Source organism: Myotis myotis, unplaced genomic scaffold (assembly GCF_014108235.1).
Source record: "Myotis myotis isolate mMyoMyo1 unplaced genomic scaffold, mMyoMyo1.p scaffold_m19_p_2, whole genome shotgun sequence".
Lineage (NCBI taxonomy): Eukaryota > Metazoa > Chordata > Mammalia > Chiroptera > Vespertilionidae > Myotis > Myotis myotis.
The window spans coordinates 85460487-85482663 of record NW_023416324.1 but is presented as its reverse complement, the minus strand read 5'-3'; the positions used below and the strand labels follow the sequence as shown (position 1 = coordinate 85482663).

General features: G+C 43.2%; 2 protein-coding genes across 8 annotated transcripts in view; both read left to right on the top strand.

The window, feature by feature from the left end:
* The first annotated feature begins 7947 nt into the window (after positions 1-7947).
* Positions 7948-18708, top strand: LOC118675580 (ubiquitin-associated protein 2-like). Its single transcript, XM_036348479.1, is given in 4 exon segments — positions 7948-9286; positions 9289-9564; positions 9567-9786; positions 18564-18708. Coding segments are annotated over 4 exon segments (1575 nt in total). The 5' UTR covers positions 7948-8352.
* Positions 18325-22177, top strand: part of GCNT2 (glucosaminyl (N-acetyl) transferase 2 (I blood group)) — a 70667-nt gene continuing 66814 nt past the window's right edge. For 2 of the 7 annotated variants that reach the window (XM_036347199.1, XM_036347200.1), the window contains exon 1: positions 18372-20084. In XM_036347199.1, coding sequence (XP_036203092.1) covers positions 19166-20084 — 919 coding nt within the window. In that variant the 5' untranslated portion in view covers positions 18372-19165. Of the gene's footprint in view, positions 20085-22177 lie in introns of all 7 variants that reach the window. The other 5 variants (XM_036347196.1, XM_036347198.1, XM_036347197.1 and 2 more) reach the window with 5 other exon arrangements.

Here is a 22177-nt window from a genome sequence, read left to right as displayed (position 1 = left end):
CTGTAGTTTGACAGTCTGTTTAATGCTGCTCTGCCTCTGTATCTATTTTTGTTCATCAGTTTATAATGGTCTTTATTATCCATAAATGAGTGAGATCATTTGGTATTTTTCTTTCACTGACTGGCTTATTTCACTTAGCATAGTGCTCTCCAGTTCCATCCATGCTGTTGCAAATGGTAAAAATTCCTTCTTTTTTACAGCAGCATAGTATTCCATCGTGTATATGTACCACAGTTTTCTAATCCATTCATCTACTGATGGGCACTTAGGCTGTTTCCAGATCTTAGCTATGGTGAATTGTGCTGCTATGAACTTAGGGATGCATATATCCTTTCTGATTGGTGTTTCTGGTTTCTTGGGATATATTCCTAGCAGTGGGATCAATGGGTAAAATGGGAGTTCCATTTTTAACTTTTTGAGGAAACTCCATACTGTCTTCCATAGTGGTGCACCAGTCTGCATTCCCACCAACAGTGCACAAGGGTTCCTTTTTCTCTGCATCCTCTCCAGCACTTGTCGTTTGTTAATTTGTTGATGATAGCCATTCTAACAGGTGTGAGATGATACCTCATTGTTGTTTTGATTTGCATCTCTCAGATGATTAGTGACTTTGAGCATGTTTTCATATGTCTCTTGGCTTTCTGAATGTCCTCTTTGAAAAGTGTCTATTTAGGTCCTTTGCCCATTTTTTGATTGAACTGTTTATCTTCCTTTCGTTAAGTTGTATGAGTTCCCTATAAATGTTGGAGATTAAACCCTTACTGGTGATAACTTGGCGAATATGTTCTCCCATGCAGTTGGCTTTCTTGTTGTTTTGTTGATGGTTTCTTTTGCTGTGCAGAAACTTTTTATTTTGATGTAGTCCCATTTGTTTATTTTCTCTTTAGTTTCCAATGCTCTAGGAGATGTATCAGTGAAGAAGTTGCTTAGGCATATGTCTGAGACTTTGTTGCCTTTGGATTCCTCTAGTATTTTTATGGTTTCCCATCTTACATTTAAGTCCTTTATCCATTTTGAGTTTATTTTTGTGTATAGTGTAAGTTGGTGGTCTAGCTTCATTTTTTTGCATGTATCTGTCCAATTTTCCCAGCACAATTTATTGAAGAGACTGTCTTGACTCCATTGTATGTTCTTGCCTCCTTTGTCAAATATTAATTGAGCATATTGGTTCCGGTCGATTTCTGGGTTCTCTATTCTATTCCATTGATCTACATGTCTGTTCCTGTGCCAGTACCAGGCAGTTTTGAGAACAGTGGCTTTGTAATACAGCTTGATATCTGGTATTGAGATCCCACCTACTTTGTTCTTCTTTCTCAGGATCGTTGCAGCTATTCGGGGTCTTTTTTTATTCCAGATGAATTTTTGGAGAGTTCGTTCTAGGTCTGAGAAATATGTTGTTGGTATTTTAATTATGTTGATTCTAACAATCCATGAGCATGGTATGTTTTTCCATCTGTTTATGTCTTCCTCTATCTCTTTTTTCAATGTCCTATAGTTTTCTGAATAGAGATCTTTTACCTCTTTAATTAAGTTTATTCCTAGGTATCTTAAATTTTTTGGTGCAATGGTAAATGGGATTGCTTTTTTAGTCTCTCTTTCTGTAAGTTCATTATTGGTGTATAGAAATGCCATAGATTTCTTGGCATTAATTTTGTGTCCTGCTACATTGCTGAATTCATTTATTAAGTCTAATAATTTTTTGATGGAGTCTTTAGGGTTCTCTATGTACAGTATCATGTCATCTGCAAATAGGACAGTTTTACTTCTTCTTTTCCAATTTGGATGCCTTTTATTTCTTCTTCTTGTCTGATTGCAACGGCTAGTACTTCCAGTACTGTGTTGAACAGGAGTGGTGAGAGGGAGACATACCTGTCTTGTTCCTGTTCTTAGGGGAAATGGTTTTAGTTTTTGTCCATTGATTATGATGTTGGCTGTGGGTTTGTCATATATGGCTTTTATCATGTTGAGGTATGATCCTTCTATTCCTACCTTGCTGAGAGTTTTTATCAAGAACGGGTGTTGGGCCCTAACCACTTTGGCTCAGTGTATAGAGCGTCGGCCTGCGGACTGAAGAGTCCCAGGTTCGATTCCGGTCAGGGGCATGTACCTTGGTTGCGGGCACATCCCCAGTAGGGGGTGTGCAAGAGGCAGCTGATCGATGTTTCTCTCTCATCGATGTTTCTAACTCTCTATCCCTCTCCCTTCCTCTCTGTAAAAAAATCTATAATATATATATAAAAGAGGATGTTGGATTTTGTCAAATGCTTTTTCTGCATCAATTGATATGACTATGTGGTTTTTCTCTCTCATTTTTTTTATGTGATATATCACGTTTATTGATTTGCAGATATTGTACCATCCTTGCATCCCCAGGATAAATCCTACTTTGTCATGGTGTATGATCTTTCTGATGTACTGCTGGATCCAATTTGCTAGGATTTTGTGGAGGATTTTGGCATCTATGTTCATGAGGGATATTGGCCTGTAATTCTCTTTCATTGTGTTGTCTTTATCTGGTTTTGGTATTAGGGTGATGCTGGCTTCATAGAATGAGCTTGGAAGTGTTCCTTCCTCTTGAATTTTTTGGAATAGTCTGAGGAGGATGGGTTTTATTTCTTCCTTGAATGTTTGGTAAAACTCCCCTGTGAAGCCATCTGGCCCCGGGCTTTTGTTTGCTGGAAGCTTTTTGATTACTGCTTCAATTTCTTCCATAGTTATTGGCCTATTGAGATTTTTAGACTCTTCCTGATTAAGTTTTGGAAGGTTGTATTTTTCAAGTAATATCTCCATTTCCTCCAGGTTGTCTAGCTTGTTGGAGTAGAGTTGTTCATAGTATTTTCTAACAATCCTTTGTATTTCTGTGGGGTCTGTTGTTATTTCTCCTCTTTCATTTCTGATTTTGTTTATTTAGGTCCTCTCTCTTTGTTTCTTGGTGAGCCTGGCTAGAGGTTCATCAATCTTGTTTCTCCTTTCAAAGAACTAGCTCTTGGTTTTGTTGATCTTTTGTATTGTTTTTTTTTGTCTCTATGTCGTTTATCTCCGCTCTGATCTTTATTATTTCCTTCCTTCTGCTTATACTGGGTTTTTCTTGTTGCTCTCTTTCTAATTCTTTGAGTTGTAGGGTTAGGTAATTTATTATCATTGTTTCTTGTTTTTTGCAGTAAGCTTGTAGAGCTATGAACTTCCCTCTCAAGACTGCTTTCGCTGTGTCCCATAGGTTTTGGATTGTTGTGTTTTCATTGTTGTTTGTTGCCATGATGTTTTTTATTTCTTGTTTGATCTCTCTGGTAACCCAGTCGTTGTTTAATAGCATGCTATTTAGTCTCCATGTGTTTGATTTTTTTGGATTGTTTTTATTGTAGTTGATTTCCAGTTTTATGCCATTGCTGTGTAAATGTTTATGTTTGTTTGTTTGTTTTCCCCACAAGTCCTGCGTGGTTCAGGGTTCAGGATCTGGAAGAGTGCTGCACGCAAATGAAAGAGACAAGAGACGAAATAATAATTTGGAAATATTGGGGGGCCAGGCAGGCAAGTTCAACTCAAGGGGAAGGACTTCCACTGGTGCTCAGGCCTCACCAACCTTTTATTAGTTTGGGATACTTCCATAGCCCTTAGGCAGGCAATTCCCAGTAACAGGCAGACTTGCCCTTTAGCAAGGATTTACTTAATAATAAATGGGAAGTTGATTCAGCTACCATTGTCTGGACTAACAGTAGGTGCACAGCCCTGACCTTTGCCAGGATTTCAAGGGTCACCAGCCTCCCGGGTTCCTTGTCCATACCTCTCAGCTAGTGAAGACAATAGATGGCTTCCCACATCTCCTCCTTCTCTTTTCCTTAAAAAATCTTGAAAAGTGAATGCCACCTAAAAGGGTTCGAGTCCTTTCAAGACTTTTCATTCCACATCTGCAGACTAGAAATAAACATGAGAACAAAAATGAGACAAGCAATAGTGGTTATGCTGAGAGGCAAATGTCATGTCCTTTTTAAATTGCTGCCCTGTATCCAAGGAATCAGTCTGTAGTAAGTTTCTTTCTGGGCCAACAGTTCTTTGAGTCCCAATTTCAATGTCCAACAGTTATTTATGTGTACATGCCAGCAATGATATGCTAGTTCTGGATGGTGGGCAAACGGTGGCAGTGCAGGTCCAACCTTCTCTGGCTTGGTCCTGGGCAACCTGCAGCGACGCACAGCTGCTGACTGCTAGTATGGCAAGGCGTCTTCACCATCTCCATCTCTGGACTGTTTCTCCTCTTGTCTTCGTGGCTGGAGCAATCTGGTCAGTTTCTCTCTGGGATCCGTTGTTGCAGGAAATCCACAGGGGCTTGGAGGAGTTTTCTGGAAATATATAAACATATTCTCAACCAAAGGTTAATAAAGGAATCTTTTCTATAAACTAAACTTGGGATCCTTTCATATTTGCTTAAACGATTTTCCTTTGGCTTATTTTGACACCATGTATGTTTTCATGGGTGTCTTATCTTCAACATTACAAGTGAAAAATAATTTTTAAAGTAACATTTTCTTGATGTAATTTACCCACAGGGGATTATTCCACTATCCCCCTTCTTTTTTTTTCTTTTTCTTTTTTTTAAAATATATTTTATTGATTTTTTACAGAGAGGAAGGGAGAGGGAATAAAGAGTTAAAAACATCGATGAGAGAGAAACATCGATCAGCTGCCTCCTGCACGCCCCCTACTGGGGATATGCCCGCAACCAAGGTACATGCCCTTGACCAGAATCGAACCTGAGACCTTTCAGTCCACAGGCTAATGCTCTATCCACTGAGCCAAACCGGTTAAGGCCCCCCTTCTTTTTTGATTTAAATAATATTAAGAGGCTTTTGGAAATTTTGCAATGCAGTCTTGATAACTTTTTAATTTTAATTTCCTGTACAGAAATATGACTGGTTTGGATTCATTGCATGTTAAGCAAGTTTGCTATGAGATAACCATTAGTAAAAAATTAGTTAATGCTTCAGGAACAGTTTCCTGCCCAGTACAACAAAGTTTTTATGAATATGCATTTATTTTAATTAGCCAATTTAAATCAATCTGAAATAAGGTTTTTTTTAACTTTACTTGTCCTAAGTTATGGACAGTAAATGACAATTAAATTTCTGGTATTAGTCTTTGGGTAACTTTACATGAACTTTGTTTAGGGAGGCAAAATTACAAATTACTTACTTTAGCTTATGAGGCCCAATATATTGATTTTTAATTACAGTTAGACATCTGAAGGTAACCTCTTTTTATTTCCTTCCAGAGCACTTATTAGGCCACACTTAGAGAGTTTCTTTTAAAAGACAATTTTCTTTCTTTTTTACAGAAAGCAACAAATGTAATAAACATGGTTGCTTTTTGAGATTTTTAACAAATACTGCCAAAAAGCCATATATTTCAAGTGATTTTCTATTTATAGTGACTGTAATTATTGTCAAATTTAGTATTTTAACAACAATCTTAGTTTACTCTGTAAATATTAGCAATTTTATTTTTAAAGATAATCCCCTTTTGGCTTATTTGCATATACAGAGGTATTATGGGAGGTTTCAGTAATTTTCCTAGACTTTACTTGGATTCAATTATAATTTCAGCATATAAAGAATTCTATGTAAGATTTTAAGATCAGGCACATGGCTTATTGCAAACAGTGTATTGAGCATTGAAAACAATTCATAGACTCCCAATCTGTGAAAAGAAAATACCCTGAGCTTCACTAGCAGGCGCCCCCACAGGGAATCATGACTCTTGGCTTGCCCAGTGTCCCTGACGGGACACATGCTACCCCCCTGAGAGTGTCCTGTTTAAACTTGGCTCTGAATCTCTGCAAGTTTCTGAAGCAGATGCCTTAGCAACCCATGTGACTTATTCCTTGCTCTTGATTAGAGCTCAGGCGCATGGTCTCTCCTGATTGGCTAATTCAAAGGGAAGGGTTGGCCTTTGCTGTTTCAAGATGGCGGCCCCCAGGGGAGATGCAAGCCATGTGGCCAACATGGCGGCTGTGTACACTGTTCTTTGCAATTAAATTTAAACTGGTTTTTGTATTAAAAATTTCAGTTGAGATCATAGAATTAATCCTCTTTTTTTTAATCAGACCAACAAGCAACATATTTTGAATTCCTAATTATTTCAGAGAAAACAAAAATTATTTTTCAAAAATAAATTTCTGCCAAAACCGGTTTGGCTCAGTGGATAGAGCGTCGGCCTGCGGACTGGAAGGTCCCAGGTTCGATTCCGGTCAAGGGCATGTACCTGGGTTGCGGGCATATCCCCAGTAGGAGATGTGCAGGAGGCAGCTGATCGATGTTTCTCTCTCATCGATGTTTCTAACTCTCTATCTCTCTCCCTTCCTCTCTGTTAAAAAATCAATAAAATATATTTAAAAAAATAAAATTAAATTAAAATAAATAAATAAATAAATAAATTTCTACACTTTAGGCATTTAGCTACCACAAGTACACAATTTCTCCCAATTCAATCCGAACCTTAAACTTGTAGCTGGCAAGTCAAATATTTAGCATTTCTTTAGATTAATAACATTAAAAATTTTTTCAAGAATAAATTTCAAAAATACAAGACATGATCAATTAATAGATTTAATTCTGCCCTCTAGATTTTTCATGAGGCAAATTTAGATTAATATTTCAGTATTTTGTCATTTCAAACATACCTAGATATAAGTTTTTATCATTTGATTCAGTAAACTCCAAGGTCCCAAGTTTCCAGTGGCTCTGGAAAACCACGCTTGAGGCTTGCAAAACAGGTTTGGCCCAGCCCTTGACTTTAAAATGACCATAATTTTGGGGGAGGGGGTGGGGGGGCGGGGAGTCAAGAAGCAAACTTGTAGTTACATTGTTTTCTGCCGGTTGCTTGCCAGCGGGAAATTTCAAAATTGGCCAGGAGATTGCAGCTGGGGGGGGGGGGGGCAGGGGGCAGGGGCGGGGAATAACTGTTTTCTGCTGGCGAAACAAGTTTGATCTAACCTGGTCCATTTAAATGTCAAAGAGCTAAGCTAGTTTCTCCCTGGGCCATTGGACCTTCACAATTAATACATTATTCATTCACTTTTCACTAGCACCCCAAAAACTACTCTTTATTATAGAAACACCAATCCCACCATTAGAACCAGCCTGCACCCCTCCCTGGATCACACGCGCCATCCTTCTTAGGAAAAAAACAGTCCTGGGGCTTATTCTATACCACGTGCAAAGAGATTTCAGCTCAAAATTGTCTACTATCCAAAATCAGATGATAGACACATTTTGTCTTAAGCCAACTTTCTCTTTACATGTGCACAGAAATCCCAGGTGCATTTCTAACTTTTGTAAAACTTTTCATGGCGAGAAGGAGATTTTTCCTAGCTCACTTGGGAAGGAGTCAGGATCACCACGTGTCTCCCTTCTCCCACCTCCTGCTTGCTTTTCATAAGTTATTTGAGCATTCAGCCCACGGTTTGAGTAGGCTTGCTCCTGACATTTCTATGATAGGAAAAGCAAGCCTTTCTTCTACCGCCATGTCCTTCAATCCTTCTCTGATGGCTTTTTGCATAGGTGATTCTATTAATGGCGAATTAAACATTTTAGGATTAGGACATGGAGGTGGAGGGGGCCATGAAGGCCATTCCTCCCATTTTTTCTTTTCTTTCTGCTCCTCTTTAGGAGCGGAGGGTGCAAGGGGAGGAGTGTTATCCTCCTTGGCCTCTCTTAAAGGCTCTAGCAAATGAAATACTGTGTTTCACAAGGAGAAACAATTTGGAGGCAACTTTTTTCCCTGCTGCTGAGCTTTTTTCAAGTTCTGACTAACTCTTTGCCAAACATTCAAAATCTAATGTACCTTCTTCAGGAAAGCAAGGGTTATGTTCTATAACATCAAGCAAAAATTATAAGAGATTACCTTCTGAAACTTTAACTCCTTAAGCATGCAAACCAAAAGCCTTCAATAAAGTTTCTTACTTTTTAAAAGCTGAATTCTGCCCCATTAGCCTGGCTAGAAAGACACGTTCCCACCCTACTTACAGATCCCGATTTCTGCAGCTGATCGTGGGCTTTGCATGCCGTGAAATATCTCCCCACCTTTACGGTGAATTCTTCCCCACTTTTACGGTGAATCTTCGTTTTTTCACTCTAGGCGAAGTCTTCTCTTCCAGATGTCCCGTTGAGGTGCCAGATGTGTAAAGTTGTATGTTTTTGTTTGTTTTCCCCCCAAGTCCCACGTGGTTCAGGGTTCAGGATCTGGAAGAGGGCCCACACAAATGAAAGAGACAAGACAAGAAATAATAATTTGGGGGTGTCAGTGTGGAGGAGACTGAGTATTCTACCTTGTAAATACTGTTATTTGTATATACTGTACATGATGACATCGGTGGGCACGAACCAAGCCAGGGGAAACTGGGAACAACCTCAAAACCAAAACCAGACACAGCACAAGCAACGGCCACAGGCCACTGCGGAACAAATTCGACTTGCACAGATGATTTCAGACCATAATGATGCTGACTTTGAGGAAAAGGTGAAACAATTGATTGATATCACAGGCAAGAACCAGGATGAATGTGTCATTGCTTTGCATGACTGCAATGGAGATGTCAACAGAGCCATCAATGTACTGCTGGAAGGAAACCCAGATACGCATTCCTGGGAGATGGTCGGAAAGAAAGGAGTCTCAGGACAGAAGGATGGTGGCCAAATGGAATCCAATGAGGAAGGCAAAGAAAATCGAGACCAGGACAGAGATTATAGTCGGCGACGTGGTGGGCCACCAAGACGGGGAAGAGGCGCCAGCCTTGGACGAGAGTTTAATCCGTATGTTATGGCTCCAGGGCTGTTACATGCTTACCCGCCACAAGTATATGGTTATGATGACTTGCAGATGCTTCAGACAAGATTTCCATTGGATTACTACAGCATCCCATTTCCCGCACCCACCACGCTGCTGACTGGGAGGGATGGTAGCCTGTCCAGCAACCCTTATTCTGGTGACCTCACAAAGTTTGGCTGTGGGGATGCCTCCTCCCCAGCCCTGGCCACTACCTTGGCCCAACCCCAACAGAACCAGACGCAGACTCACCACACCACGCAGCAGACATTGCTGAACCCCGCGCTGCCTCCTGGCTACAGTTATACCAGCCTGCCATGCTACACAGGGGTTCCAGGCCTCCCCAGCACCTTCCAGTATGGGCCTGCTGTGTTCCCTGTGGCTCCTACCTCTTCCAAGCAGCATGGTGTGAATGTCAGTGTGAATGCATCGGCCACCCCTTCCCAACAGCCAAGTGGATATGGGTCTCATGATACAACTCTGATGTCTCAGTCACCTCCAGTAACACGGGCGTGCCAGATATCTCGGGTTCTGTGTACTCCAAAACCCAGCAATCCTTTGAGAAACCAGGTTTTCATTCCGGTGCTCCTGCTGCCTCCTTCAACTTGCCTTCAGCCCTAGGAAGTGGGGGGCCCATCAATCCAGCCACAGCTGCTGCCTACCTACCTGCCCCCTTTATGCAACTTCTGACCCCCCATCAGCAGTTGCACTCCCAGATCCTTCACTATCACCTACAGCAGGATGGCCAGACGGGCAACGTAGCCAGACCAGCTCCATCCCGCAGAAGCCCCAGACCAACAAGTCTGCCTACAACAGCTACACCTGGGGGGCCACTGAGGTCCCGACCCTCTCTTCCTGGTCCCATCTTCTGAGAGGGTTTCTCAGCCTGGCAACTATGGAAACAGCATCAAAGAGAGGAATGTGGAGGGGTTCCGCTGCCCCACCCTCACCCCCAGTGGCCCACCCCATGCCTCAAAAAAAAATAATTTGGAAATATTGGGGGGCCAGGCAGGCAAGTCCAACTCAAGGGGAAGGACTTCCACTGGTGCTCAGGCCTCACCAACCTTTTATTGGTTTGGGATACACCCATAGCCCTTAGCCCAGTAACAGGCAGACTTGCCCTTTAGCAAGGATTTACATAATAATAAATGGGGAAGTTGATTCAGCTACCATTGTCTGGACTAACAGTGGGTGCACAGCCTGACCTTTGCCAGGACTTCAAGGGTCACCAGCCTTCTGGGTTCCTTGTTTATACCTCTCTGCTAGTGAAGACAATAGGTGGCTTCCCACAATTGTGTTCTGAGAAGATGCTTGATATGATTTCTATCTTCTTGAATTTGAAGAGACTTTGCCTGTGACCCAATATATGGTCTATCTTTGAAAATGACCCATGTGCACTTGAGAAGAATGTATATTCTGTGTCTTTGGGGTGAAATGTTCTGAAGATGTCAATTAATTCCATCTGATCTAGTGAGTCATTTAGGGTTGATGTTTCTTTGCTGATTTTTTGTTTAGAGGATTTGTCCAATGGTGATAGTGGGGTATTAAAGTCCCCTACTATGATTGTATTGCTGTCAATCTCTCCCTTGATCTCCTCTAGAAGTTTTCTTATGTATTTGGGTGCTCCTATATCGGGTGCATACATGTTTACCAGAGTTATTTTTTCTTGTTGGATTGCTCCCTTTAGTATTATGAAGTGGCCTTCCTTATCTATTGTTATGTCCTTCACTTTGAGATCTAATTTGTCAGATATAAGTATTGCTACCCCAGCTTTTTTTTTCATTTCCATTCGCCTGAAAAACCTTTTTCCATCCCTTTACTATCAGTCTGTATGGGTCTTCTTTTCTGAGGTGGGTTTCCTGTAGACAGCAGATATATGGGTCATGTTTTCTTATCCACTCAGTTACCCTATGTCTTTTGATTGGGGCATTTAATCCATTTACATTTAAAGTTATTATTTATAGATACTTGTTAGTCGCCATTTTTATTCCTTACCCCTGTGTTCCTTCTTTGTTTCCTATTTTTTCTTTTTACAGCAGACCCTTTAGCATTTCTTGCATTGCTAGTTTGGTGGTAATAAACTCCCGTAGTCCTCTTTTGTCTGTGAATCTCCTGATTTCACCCTGAATTTTTTTTTAAAATATATTTTATTGATTTTTTACAGAGAGGAAGGGAGAGAGATAGAGAGTTAGAAACATCGATGAGAGAGAAACATCGATCAGCTGCCTCCTGCATATCTCCCACTGGGGATGTGCCCGCAACCCAGTTACATGCCCTTGACCGGAATCGAACCTGGGACCCTTCAGTCCGCAAGCCGACGCTTTATCCACTGAGCCAAACCGGTTTTGGCATCACCCTGAATTTTGATTGATGGCCTTGCTGGGTACAGTATTCTTGGATTCAGACCCTTCCTTTGCATGACTTTGTATATCTCATTCCATTCCCTTCTTGCCTGATGTGTTTCTGTTGAGAAATCAGTCGCTAGTCTGATGGGGGATCTTTTGTAGGTAACTTTCTGTCTCTCTCTGGCAGTTTTTAAGATTCTTGCTTTGTCGTTGGTGTTTGCCAATTTAATTATAATGTGCCTTGGCATCGGTCTTTTGGGGTTCATTTTGTTTGGGACTCTGTGAGCTTCTTGGATTTGTGTGAGTTTTTCTTCCCTATATCAGGGAAGTTTTCTGTCATTATTTTTTCAAACAGGTTTTCTATTCCTTGCTCAGTTTCCTCTCCTTCTGGCACCCCTATTATGCACATGTTGTTTTGTTTCATGTTGTCCCAAAGTTCTCTTAGGCTCTCCTCCTGCTTTTTAATTTTTTTTCTAGTAGCTGCTCTGCTTGGGTATTTTTTCCTAGCTTGTCTCCTAGCTCACTGATGCAGTCCTCTGCTTCTTCTAGTTTACCGTTGGTGCTTTCTATTGAGTTCTTTATAGCAGTGCTGTCATTTTTCATTTCCTCTTGGTTCTTACACATATTGTTGAATTTGTCTTCCATTCTTTTCATCCACCTTATGACCATTTCTCTGAATTCTTTCTCTGACAGGTTGCTTGCCTCCATTGCCTCCATTTCGTTTACTTCCTTTTCTAGTGATGCCTGTTTTTCTTTCATATGTGGGCTGTTTCTTTGTCTCCCCATGATCTCTCTTCTCCAGATGTTTGGTTATGTAGTTCTCTCTCTGCTGTATTGATTTAAAGGCACAAAATACAACACAACAAGGCACAACGCACAAGGCACTGAACACAAATGTATTCACGATACTAATAACCCCAAATAAAGGTGAGCACCAGAGCAAAGAGAATTAGGGGATAAGGAAGAAGAGAAAAAGAAAGAAGAGAAAAAGAAAAGAAAAGGAGTGCAAAAATGAAATTGGGAAAAGGGGGAAAAAAGTAAGAGAGAAAAGAAAGAGAATGAAATAGACGAGGGGAAGAAACTATTTATATGGGGAGAAAACTCCAATAGAACAGCCACTAATCCCAACAAATTTCAGCAACAGATCCCTAGCGATGAATGCAAACTACGAACAACAACTAATATCAAGTGAGGCGAGGGAAAACAGAAGCAAATTAAAAAAAAAAAAAAAAACGGAAAGAAAAACCAATAGAAAAAGAAAAACAATCTCACAAACAAGCATAAAAAACCCAATATACTCAACAATCAAGCAAACAACAACAAAACGACAGAGAGAGAAAAAATTTGGATAGTGAAGAAAGAGAGGAGAGAGGTGTACATGGATTTAGAGTAGGGGATTAGAAATTAGATATATAGGTAGGGTGAAATTTTAACAGGGGGTAAAAAGAAGGAATAGGGAAAATCTAAAGCAGGAATAGGGTAAGAGAAACAGGACAACAAAATGGGAAAAGTGAGGAAGAGAGTTTTAGCATAAAGGTAAAGTTGAGGTAGAGTAAAATGATGCTAAAGGAAAGATGAAAATAGAATGTAGAACACTAATCCCAAAATAAAATAAAGAGAAAATAAAATGACACTTTAAAAAAAGGTAAAATGGTAGTGTTAATAGTACTGGTTAAAAATAAAAATGTAGTAATTAAAAAGGTAAAATCAGGTGATGAAAAAAGAAAAAAAATTTAGTTTCTTAAGTAAAAGGTGAAAAAAATAAATAAATAAAAATGTGCAGTAGTGAAGGTCCTTCACTTCCTCTATTCTTCTGTTTGGCATGCCTTAATCCTGTCAGGTATTCAGGGGAGTGTTGAAGTTCCCTGCGATACACTGTTCCTCTGTGTTGTAAGCCATAGTCCTGATTTTAAAGCAGGCAGTATTTGTTTCCCAGACTGCCTTTATTTGTGTTTAGAGAAGAGTCAGTTTGTGGTTCAGCCCCTGGGTGGCAGTGTTTCTGGATTGACCTCCGGGGCTATAAGTCCTGTCTAGCCAGTAGTTAGGTTTTGTTTTCCCTATCGCACTTAATACTGGTTTGGGAGAGTCGACTGCCCCAGAGCTGGTTCTTTGATCGTTACTCCCTGCTCTGATTTCCAGGTTCCACAAAAACAGCTTTTCCCTGCAATCTCTGTGAGTGACCCCAATTGGGCGATCTTATGTATTGGGTTTAATAATCAAACACAAGGATTTAAGGGGGAGAGAAAAAAAAAAGAGCCTGAGAAGGTGCGCGAACTCGCAACCCTCCACCGTCCAGCTCTGTGCGCAGTCTCTTCCGCACGTCCTCTCTCCCCTGGCACTAAGCAGCAGGCACACTGGCAAAATCCAAGGCTGCTTTTTTTTTTAAAATTAATTAAATCTTTATTGTTCAGATTATTACATTTGTGCCTCTTTTTTCCCCCCATAACTCCCCTCCACCCAGTTCCCACCCCACCCTCCTCCCTCACTCCCCATCCACTGTCCTCATCCATAGGTGCACGATTTTTGTCTAGTCTCTTTCTGCATCCCCCTCGTCCCTTTCCCCCCAAGAATAGCCAGTCCATTCCCTTTCTATGCCCCTGATTCTATTATAATCACCAGTTCATTCTGTTCATCAGATTATTAACTTGATTTTCAGATTCTCTTGTTGATAGATATGTATTTGTTGTTCGTAATTTGTATCTTTACCTTTTTCTTCTTCTTCCTCTTCTTAAAGAATACCCTTCAGCATTTCATATAATACTGGTTTGGTGGTGATGAACTCCTTTGGCTTTTCCTTATCTGTGAAGCTCTTTATCTGACCTTCAATTCTGAATGATAGCTTTGCTGGATAAAGTAATCTTGGTTGTAGGTTCTTGGCATTCATCACTTTGAATATTTCTTGCCATTCCCTTCTGGCCTGCAAAGTTTCTGTTGAGAAATCAGCTGACAGTCGTATGGGTACTCCCTTGTAGATAACTGACTTTCTTTCTCTTGCTGCTTTTAAGATTCTCTCTTTGTCTTTTGCTCTTGGCATTTTAATTATGATGTGTCTTGGTGTGGTCCTCTTTGGATTCCTTTTGTTTGGGGTTCTCTGTGCTTCCTGGACTTGTAAGTCTATTTCTTTCACCAGGTGGGGGAAGTTTTCTGTCATTATTTCTTCAAATAGGTTTTCAATATCTTGCTCTCTCTCTTCTTCTGGCACCCCTATAATTCGGATGTTGGTACACCTGAAGCTGTCCCAGAGGCTCCTTACACTATCTTCATATTTTTGGATTCTTTTTTCATTTGCTTTTCTGGTTGGGTGTTTTTTGCTTCTTCGTATTTCAAATCTTTGACTTGATTCTTGTGATCCTCTAGTCTGCTGTTGAAACTCTGCATAATATCCAGCCCTCTCCACATGCACCTCCGCACCTTAGTATTTTACTTCCGCACTGCGCCTCCTCTGAGTCTGGGTACGCTTTTCTCTTTCCTTCTAGTTGTAGAATTTCCACTCAGCCAGCCTTCCTGTGGTTCTGGATGATGTCTGTTCCGTCTTTTAGTTGTATTTTTGAAGTGGTTGTTCGAGGCCGCAAACTCCTGTGTTTACCTATGCCGCCATCTTGGTTTCTCAACTCAAGGCTGCCTTTTTGCATCAAGTCCGGCTATGGGCTTATTTTTAGAGTTCTCTTCTGCCAGCAGCCCTGCAGGACCCTTTCCACACTCGCGGGTCATGCTGGCCCCAATGGCCGCGGACTTTGTGGGGCGCAGACTTCCCCCTCGCGCGTTTCTCTCTCCAACCTGAACTGCAAACCGCACCTTTATCTAGGCAAAATCTGACCTTTCTGTGAGGAGGAGTAGGGCTTGTCTGAGTCCACATATTCGTGCTGCTTGAGATCCAGTATTCCTGGGGTAGAAGCTGATCCCTGGATGCCGTGGTTGCAGGGTGCCTGGATGTATACGCTTCCGGTATCAGCCACTCAAGATGGCGTGGACTCCACGGCTGAGCCGGCTGCTCCGGGAGAGATTTCAGCAGCAGTGGAGGCTGCCCAGATAGGGGAGCCCCATCCGGCAGTCTCCAACAGTCCCCTTTTCTCCTGGAGTCCTCTGCCTTTCCTGGCTGCAAACTGTCTCCCAGCTGAATCTCCTCTGCCAATTCAGGCTGGATGTTACTCGTTTTAGCTGCTCACCCTATCTGCTCAGGGACAAGGCACGGGACATGTCCGTCTATACCGCCGCCATTTTAGATCCCATTTTGTTAATATCTTGATGTCATTTAAAGAATTTGGGAATTTTTAAAAATAAAATTCAGATTTCTCACTTCTCTTAAAATATCCAAAGAGCTGGCAGCATTGGCCCCATGGTGCAGCATGGATTAATCGCTAGCGTTGAGAGGGAGCTGCGTGCTTTAGGTGGGCACAGCTCTTCACCAGGGCCCCCACCCTCTCTTTGCCAGGGTCCCAACCTCTCTCTAGGTCCATGACACCATGGCCAAGCATTAGCTCCCACTTGTTAACTCACTAGCTCTGCTTTTCCTTCCCTCCAATCATCTTCACTTACTTTTGTATCTTACCTGTTTGTACACATCTGAGTGTGTGCATCCAGCCTACAGCGTGTGATCATTGTTTTGGTTGCTGGGAGATCTTATTTACTTGTTGTGTCTCGCTTGTGGCCAGTGTTTGAGGTTGCCAGAGAGATGCAACAGAGCCTCAGATGGGGAACAGAATGGTGTGAAGTCGATGGAGATGAGAGGACCCATCAGAAGCATTGCTTTGATTCCATGGCCGGTTATTATGCCATGAGAAGCAATCTGAGGTAGAGAATTATAAGGACTTGCGAACAAGTCAGGCCTGGCTTCCAACCCTGCCCCCCAACAACCAACAATCAATTTGCCTGTGATAGCCCAGCTGAGGTGTGTGCAAAGCTCACAGGAGATTAATGAGAGCTAAGTGACAAAAGGGAACAAAGATCCCACTGGATTCTCAGAAAGTCCCCAGGCAGCCCAGCCTTTGTTTGAGCTGAGCTGACTGTGCATTGTTAGTTGCTGTTCTTGTCCTTGTTCCTGAGGATAAGGTTATCCTGAGGTTGAGAGAGGCAGGGAGTGTTACACAATGTCCACCTGACAGCACTTTTCAATATGTTAAGCAACTAAAGTGAAAAGAGCAGAAATAATGTCCTGGTTGGAAGTTAATATTTGAGCCCACCAATTATTTGCTGGAAGACAATGCCTGCTCAGTTACCACAGATAACAGGTAAAACAAACCTCCTACCAGGCCAGCTGCTAAAAAGGCATCACGCTCTAACCTCGGGCTGTGTAGCTAAACCACTGTAAATAAGACAGAACAAACTATAAGCTTTTTAAAAAATTACTGCTGTTTTGAATGTAAGTCATGTTACACTCCCACCTGCAATGTGCTGTGACTCATGGGTTGAGTTTGCTTTGCATTGGCATTCTCGAGAGCTCCCTACTGTAGGACCAAGGCTCAAGACAAAGAGAGGGGGGGAAACAACAACCTTCATTGAAAGCCCTTTGCCTTACTCCCCACCCCAACCCCACCCTTGCTCTCCACAAGTCCTGCCAAGGAAGTATTTTGCAGAAAAGGGTGAGGCTCTAATAAGAATGAAGGAAATGAAAGCATCAAAATGGATTATTCAGTTCTGCCCTTTATCTAGTCACATTCCTACTAATTCCCTCCCTACCCCCTGGGTGGGGGTGGGGATAGTGGTGAGGGAGGAAAAGAGTGCAATTTAACCTTCATTCTTTTTGAGTGGGAGTACCCATTTCAACCCATTTGAAAGCCTTAAGAAGGTGTTTTTCTGTTCCATTAGTAAGAACAGAAATCAAAATATCTGTTCATTAACAGGGCAAGAAATGGCTATTTTTCAAAAGAAAAATGACAACAGCAAAAATTGTTAATGCTTATTGAATAGAATATATGTGAATATATACATAAACCCTGAATAAGAGTTATCTCATTTAATGTTCTCAACCATGTGAAATAGCAATCACTGCTATTTTCCATCTGAAGAACCTGATGCTTAGAGAGGCTACGTAACTTCATCCTGGTTGCACAGCTGGTCTGTGACCAGCTGGGATTTGAAGCCAATTAGACTGGCTCCAGCATCTGGACTAGGGAACTGCAGAATTAAGGCACTGGCTTCTATCCAGCTGAATGACTTAGAAAAAATATCCATAATAATAAAAGCATAATATGCTAATTAGACCAGATGTCCTTCCGGACATCTTTCCGGACGGCCTTCTGGACAAAGCCAGGGCTGCGAGGGAAGCCTGGGTCCCAGGTGCCTGCCATCAGCCAGAGGGAAGCCAGTGCCAGCAGCTGAGGGAAGGAAGGCCTACTCTTGCACGAATTTCGTGCATTGGGCCTCTAGTATATAGTATAGGCCTTACTTTCCTCATCTGTAAAATAAAGGGTTGTGTTAGGTGATTTTTAAGATCCCTGCCAACTCTTTGGGTCTATGTCTAATCAAAATCCATCATATCTATGCTACTGTGGCCGTTCATTCATCCAGGAAATGATAGGAAGTTAGAGAGTGGTGTGGGATAGAAAGGGGCAGGGAGATTGTTGCATTGTACACCAGGTGTTTTCCTAACTGGGGCAGCTGCTTCAATTGCCAGGGCCAGACAGGTGGGCTAGCTGGGTGACTGGGGGAATGAGATGGGAGCACACCCACTGTTTCTTTAGTTGGGCTGGTTACCTGGCCCAGGAGCATTCTTACCACCTGCACCAATCTGCAGCCCTCCCTCCCCACCTGCTGAGAGCTCCAGGCACCAGCACGTGAGCTTGGAGAACCCCTCTGTAATGTGACCAGACCTGCTGGGCTTCTCTTCCTGGCTCCCCTGAATCTCACTAACCAATTCTTCCAGGAATTTTCCTGCCATCAAGAAGCCTTTGTTCTTTCTTAAGGGTCAGGAAATGGGAGAGGGCATTGGGTGGGGAGTAGAATCCTCGGAGTTCTCTGAAATGCCCTCAGATCTCAAGATGTCAGGCTTATAAAGAGCCCCAGTGAGCAGTCACTCATGCAGTAGATAATACCGCGTCAACAGCACCAGCTATCTGAAGCTCTTTGTGAAACGGGAACCAACTTTTGCTCTCTGGGAACAATGACTCTCACCTTCCTCTCTGGCAGGCAAACGAAGGTGTGCTTTCTTCATTGATGTCATCCGCACCCACCCTTTAAGGTTTCCAGTGGCTCCTAGGTTCCTTCTGCCCTCACCCCATGCCCGCCGCAGTGTAATCCTCACTTCCCTCTTCTGATAGCCTGCACACACATATGCTGTGTAACACCATCAGAAAACATCTGATTCAATCCAGCCAACACCCACCTCTCCACCAGACTTTCTTGCTGCTGACAATAGACATGTTGCAAATGCCTTTTTCCTTATCTGTGTCTGTGTGTGCTCAGAGGTAGCGATAACACTGAAATGAAAAGAGGTGGCCGAGAAACGGGAAGAGAGAGAAGCCGGAGCTGGAGTCCTCCACGCTATGGTTTCCAACGACTGCTAGCCGGCTTGCAGGCTGACCCGAAAGAGGAGAACCACTTACGCTGAAACGCAAGGGGAAAGTGTGAGAAGAGAAGGGAGATGAGGTCAGAATAGAGTGAAGCGAAAGGGGGTGGGGTGAAGGCAGAGAAGCCCAGCCCCGGTGCAGAGGGCCCGTCATTCCTTTCCACCGCGTAATTTGCCGAGATCCGCCACTTGGGATTTCATATGCAAACGAGGAGGGCTTCCCGCAGGCGGGGCCGGGCTGGGCGCCCACTCTGCTCCGCGCTCTGCGTGCGAGCGGCGGGCCGGCTCCAGCGCCCAGGACCGGAGCCCCGGAGCCCAGGAGGACGGCGCGACACTGAAGCGGGGAGTAAATGAGGAATAAAGGAAGCCCGTCTGAGAAGCTGGCGAAATTCAAGACTGGCAAAGGAAGCCCATTCAGCCTCTTCACGCTTGTGTTTTCAGGGACTGGCCATTTCTCAGTCCCTGGAGGGAGATTCCCTGCTCCAAGGAAGTGAAAATAATGAACTTTTGGAGGTACTGCCTTTTTGCTTTCACCGCGCTGAGTATGGTTCTGTTTGTGATACGTTACAACAGCCGATTAAGCCTGCCCCAGAGGAGGCTGAATGGTTCCAGCGAAAGGGACGCCGTAGTCAGTGCCTGTGAGGACGCCCTGGAAGAGAAGTCCGCTGTTCTCTGGGAGAGGACGTTGCCATCGCCTTTGGGAAGTGTCCCCTGCGAGGACTACCTGATCCAGAGCCACTACATCACAAGCCCCCTGTCGGAGGAAGAAGTGGCGTTCCCTTTGGCCTATGTCATGGTCATCCATAAAGACTTTGGTACTTTTGAAAGGCTCTTCAGGGCTGTCTACATGCCCCAAAATATCTACTGTGTTCATGTGGATGAGAAGGCCACAGAGGAGTTTAAGGCATCTGTGTGGCAGTTACTGAGCTGCTTCCAAAATGCCTTTATTGCTTCAAAGACCGAGTCTGTAGTCTACGCGGGAATGTCCAGGCTCCAGGCGGACCTGAACTGCCTGCGAGACCTGGTGGCCTCCGAGGTCCCGTGGAAGTACGCCATCAACACCTGTGGGCAAGACTTCCCCCTGAAAACCAACAAGGAGATCATTCAGCATTTGAAAGCCTTCAAAGGGAAAAACATTACCCCTGGGGTGCTGCCTCCGGCTCATGCAATTGGACGGACTAAGTACGTCCACCAAGAGCACAGAGGCAAAGACCGCTCTTTTGTGAGGAGCACGAATATTTTGAAAACCTCACCTCCACATCAGCTGACCATTTACTTTGGCACTGCCTACGTGGCCCTTACCAGGGAGTTTGTCAACTTCATCTTCCATGACAAAAGGGCCATCGATCTACTGCACTGGTCAAAGGATACCTATAGCCCTGATGAACATTTCTGGGTGACGCTTAATAGGATTCCAAGTAGGTACCGATTTCCATTACCATTTGTTCTTATTCATAGATGGAGTTTGCTGCCATTCAACTCCTCTAGAGAACTGACTCATTTGAAATTACTTGAAAAAAAAAAGATCAAATGCTTAGAAAGCTATTGTCTAGTTGGTTTTTAGTGACATTTTAGTGCCAGCTGTGTTGTCTTACAACCACGTGCAATATGGTGATCTAAGACATATGCTGAGCTACAGGAGCTCTGGCAAACCACCTTTGATGATGTATCCCCACAGTTGCCCACGTTCAGCTCAGTCTTTTGGATGGATGCTTTTCGTAGTCCTCCATAAGCACAGCCCTAGCATCATGAGATTGGTATTTTCCAAAAGCATTCTAGAACTTAGGAGTTGAAATAGGATGTTATACAGTATTACATTGATGCTCAAAGTCATTGCTCAAAGTTCATGGGGTTGTTTTCAGAATCTTTGAATTCTCTTTGGATAGTTCACAAATTATCACTCCAGCTGAAATGTCTCTAGTCGAAGACCTGGACAAATACCCTGGTCTCGACTGATTTGGTTTAATAAATCTAGTCTGGTATTATATTGCCTAGAACAGTGGTTGGCAAACTGCAGCTCTCGAGCCACATGTGGCTCTTTGGCCCCTTGAGTGTGGCTCTTCCACAAAATACAGACTTCTGCGCATGGGCCGCGAAGTTTCAATCGCACTGTACATGCGCGCCCGCATGTGGTATTTTGTGGAAGAGCCACACTCAAGGGGCCAAAGAGCCACTTGTGGCTCGCGAGCCGCAGTTTGCCAACCACTGGCCTAGAAGAATGGTTAACCAGGAGATGAAACATGTAGAGAGATTCTAGCTGGAGTTAATCAAAGGTAAATTCCTAATTTTTAAGTCACAGATTTTTGTTATAAATTCCAGTTTGCAGCCTCTTGTGTTTATATGCTGTGAAGTCTTTTCTGTTGTGTTTCATCATTCAGAAAGGGGTCCAATGTATGCTAGGCAACTGGAGGCAAACAAACAAAAACGCCACCAGCATCAAATTCGTTCTTTGATTAAGGACTGGGTTTCTTTTCACAATTCTGTTTCCCATATGTGTTCTGGGATTACCTGTGTGACCTGCATTCCTTTTCCCAGTGATGTCCCAACACAGTAGTTTCCACTATTGTGCCAGCGTGGCTGTGGTGCCAGCCAGCCCTGTGTGAGGGTGGCCCTATGCTTGTCATGCTTGCAATAACTTCCTGATCTTGCTGTGGTATTGTTATTGTTGGGGCATTGAGTGCTGTCTGAAACTATGCTCACATCTGAGAGTACACTCACAGCAGTCATTTCCCAGTAACTCAACATTCCTAAAAGCTAAGCAAGAGTGGTTGGGCATAGAAATCTGCTCAGAGAAAGAAGCAGAAAAAGGTCCAGCAAGATGTCTGGGGACACAGATGTTGGGGTCCAGCCCCAGCAGGTCCAGGGGTTCCCATAGGTGTGGACGGAGTCGGCGGTGAATGAATGACGGGGGGGGGGGGGGGGGGGGGGGGGGCGGGGGGGGCAGCGTTCAGTTGATCAGCATGGTTGGGTTCTCTATTGTTCTATTACATCTATATTTATACTATTTGATCCCATAATCATGCCTCTATAATTACATCATGGTATGTTTTGGGAAACATACAGTTCCTAGTTTCATTTCCATAATCCTGTCTCTATCTAGTTCTGTTGATTTTAATCTTGTCTAGGATAATCTCTGTGTTCCATTATAAGGGCTATTCCAAGGTCATTATTCTATTGCTCTACTGATAAGCTATAAGGAAGTGACTGAAGGAGTTTATCCTACCCAGTAAAGGTTATGTCCTCCCAGCCTCGCTGCTTACCTTCCCTGGGACTGCCCTGTGTCAGTGGGTCTCCAGGGGTATAGACTTTGGTGCTTTCCCTGGTGGGCAGACCCCTGGGGATGTGGGCCCAACAAATCCCGAATTTATTGCCAACAGTCTTAGTCCAAGTTCTTCATAAGTAGTACATGGTATTCCTGTAACACTAGGGGGATTTACTGATTTATTCTCTTCCTTAGTCCTGCTAACCCCTAACCTGGGGAAAACAACCTGTCTCAGGAAGGTGGTCCTGG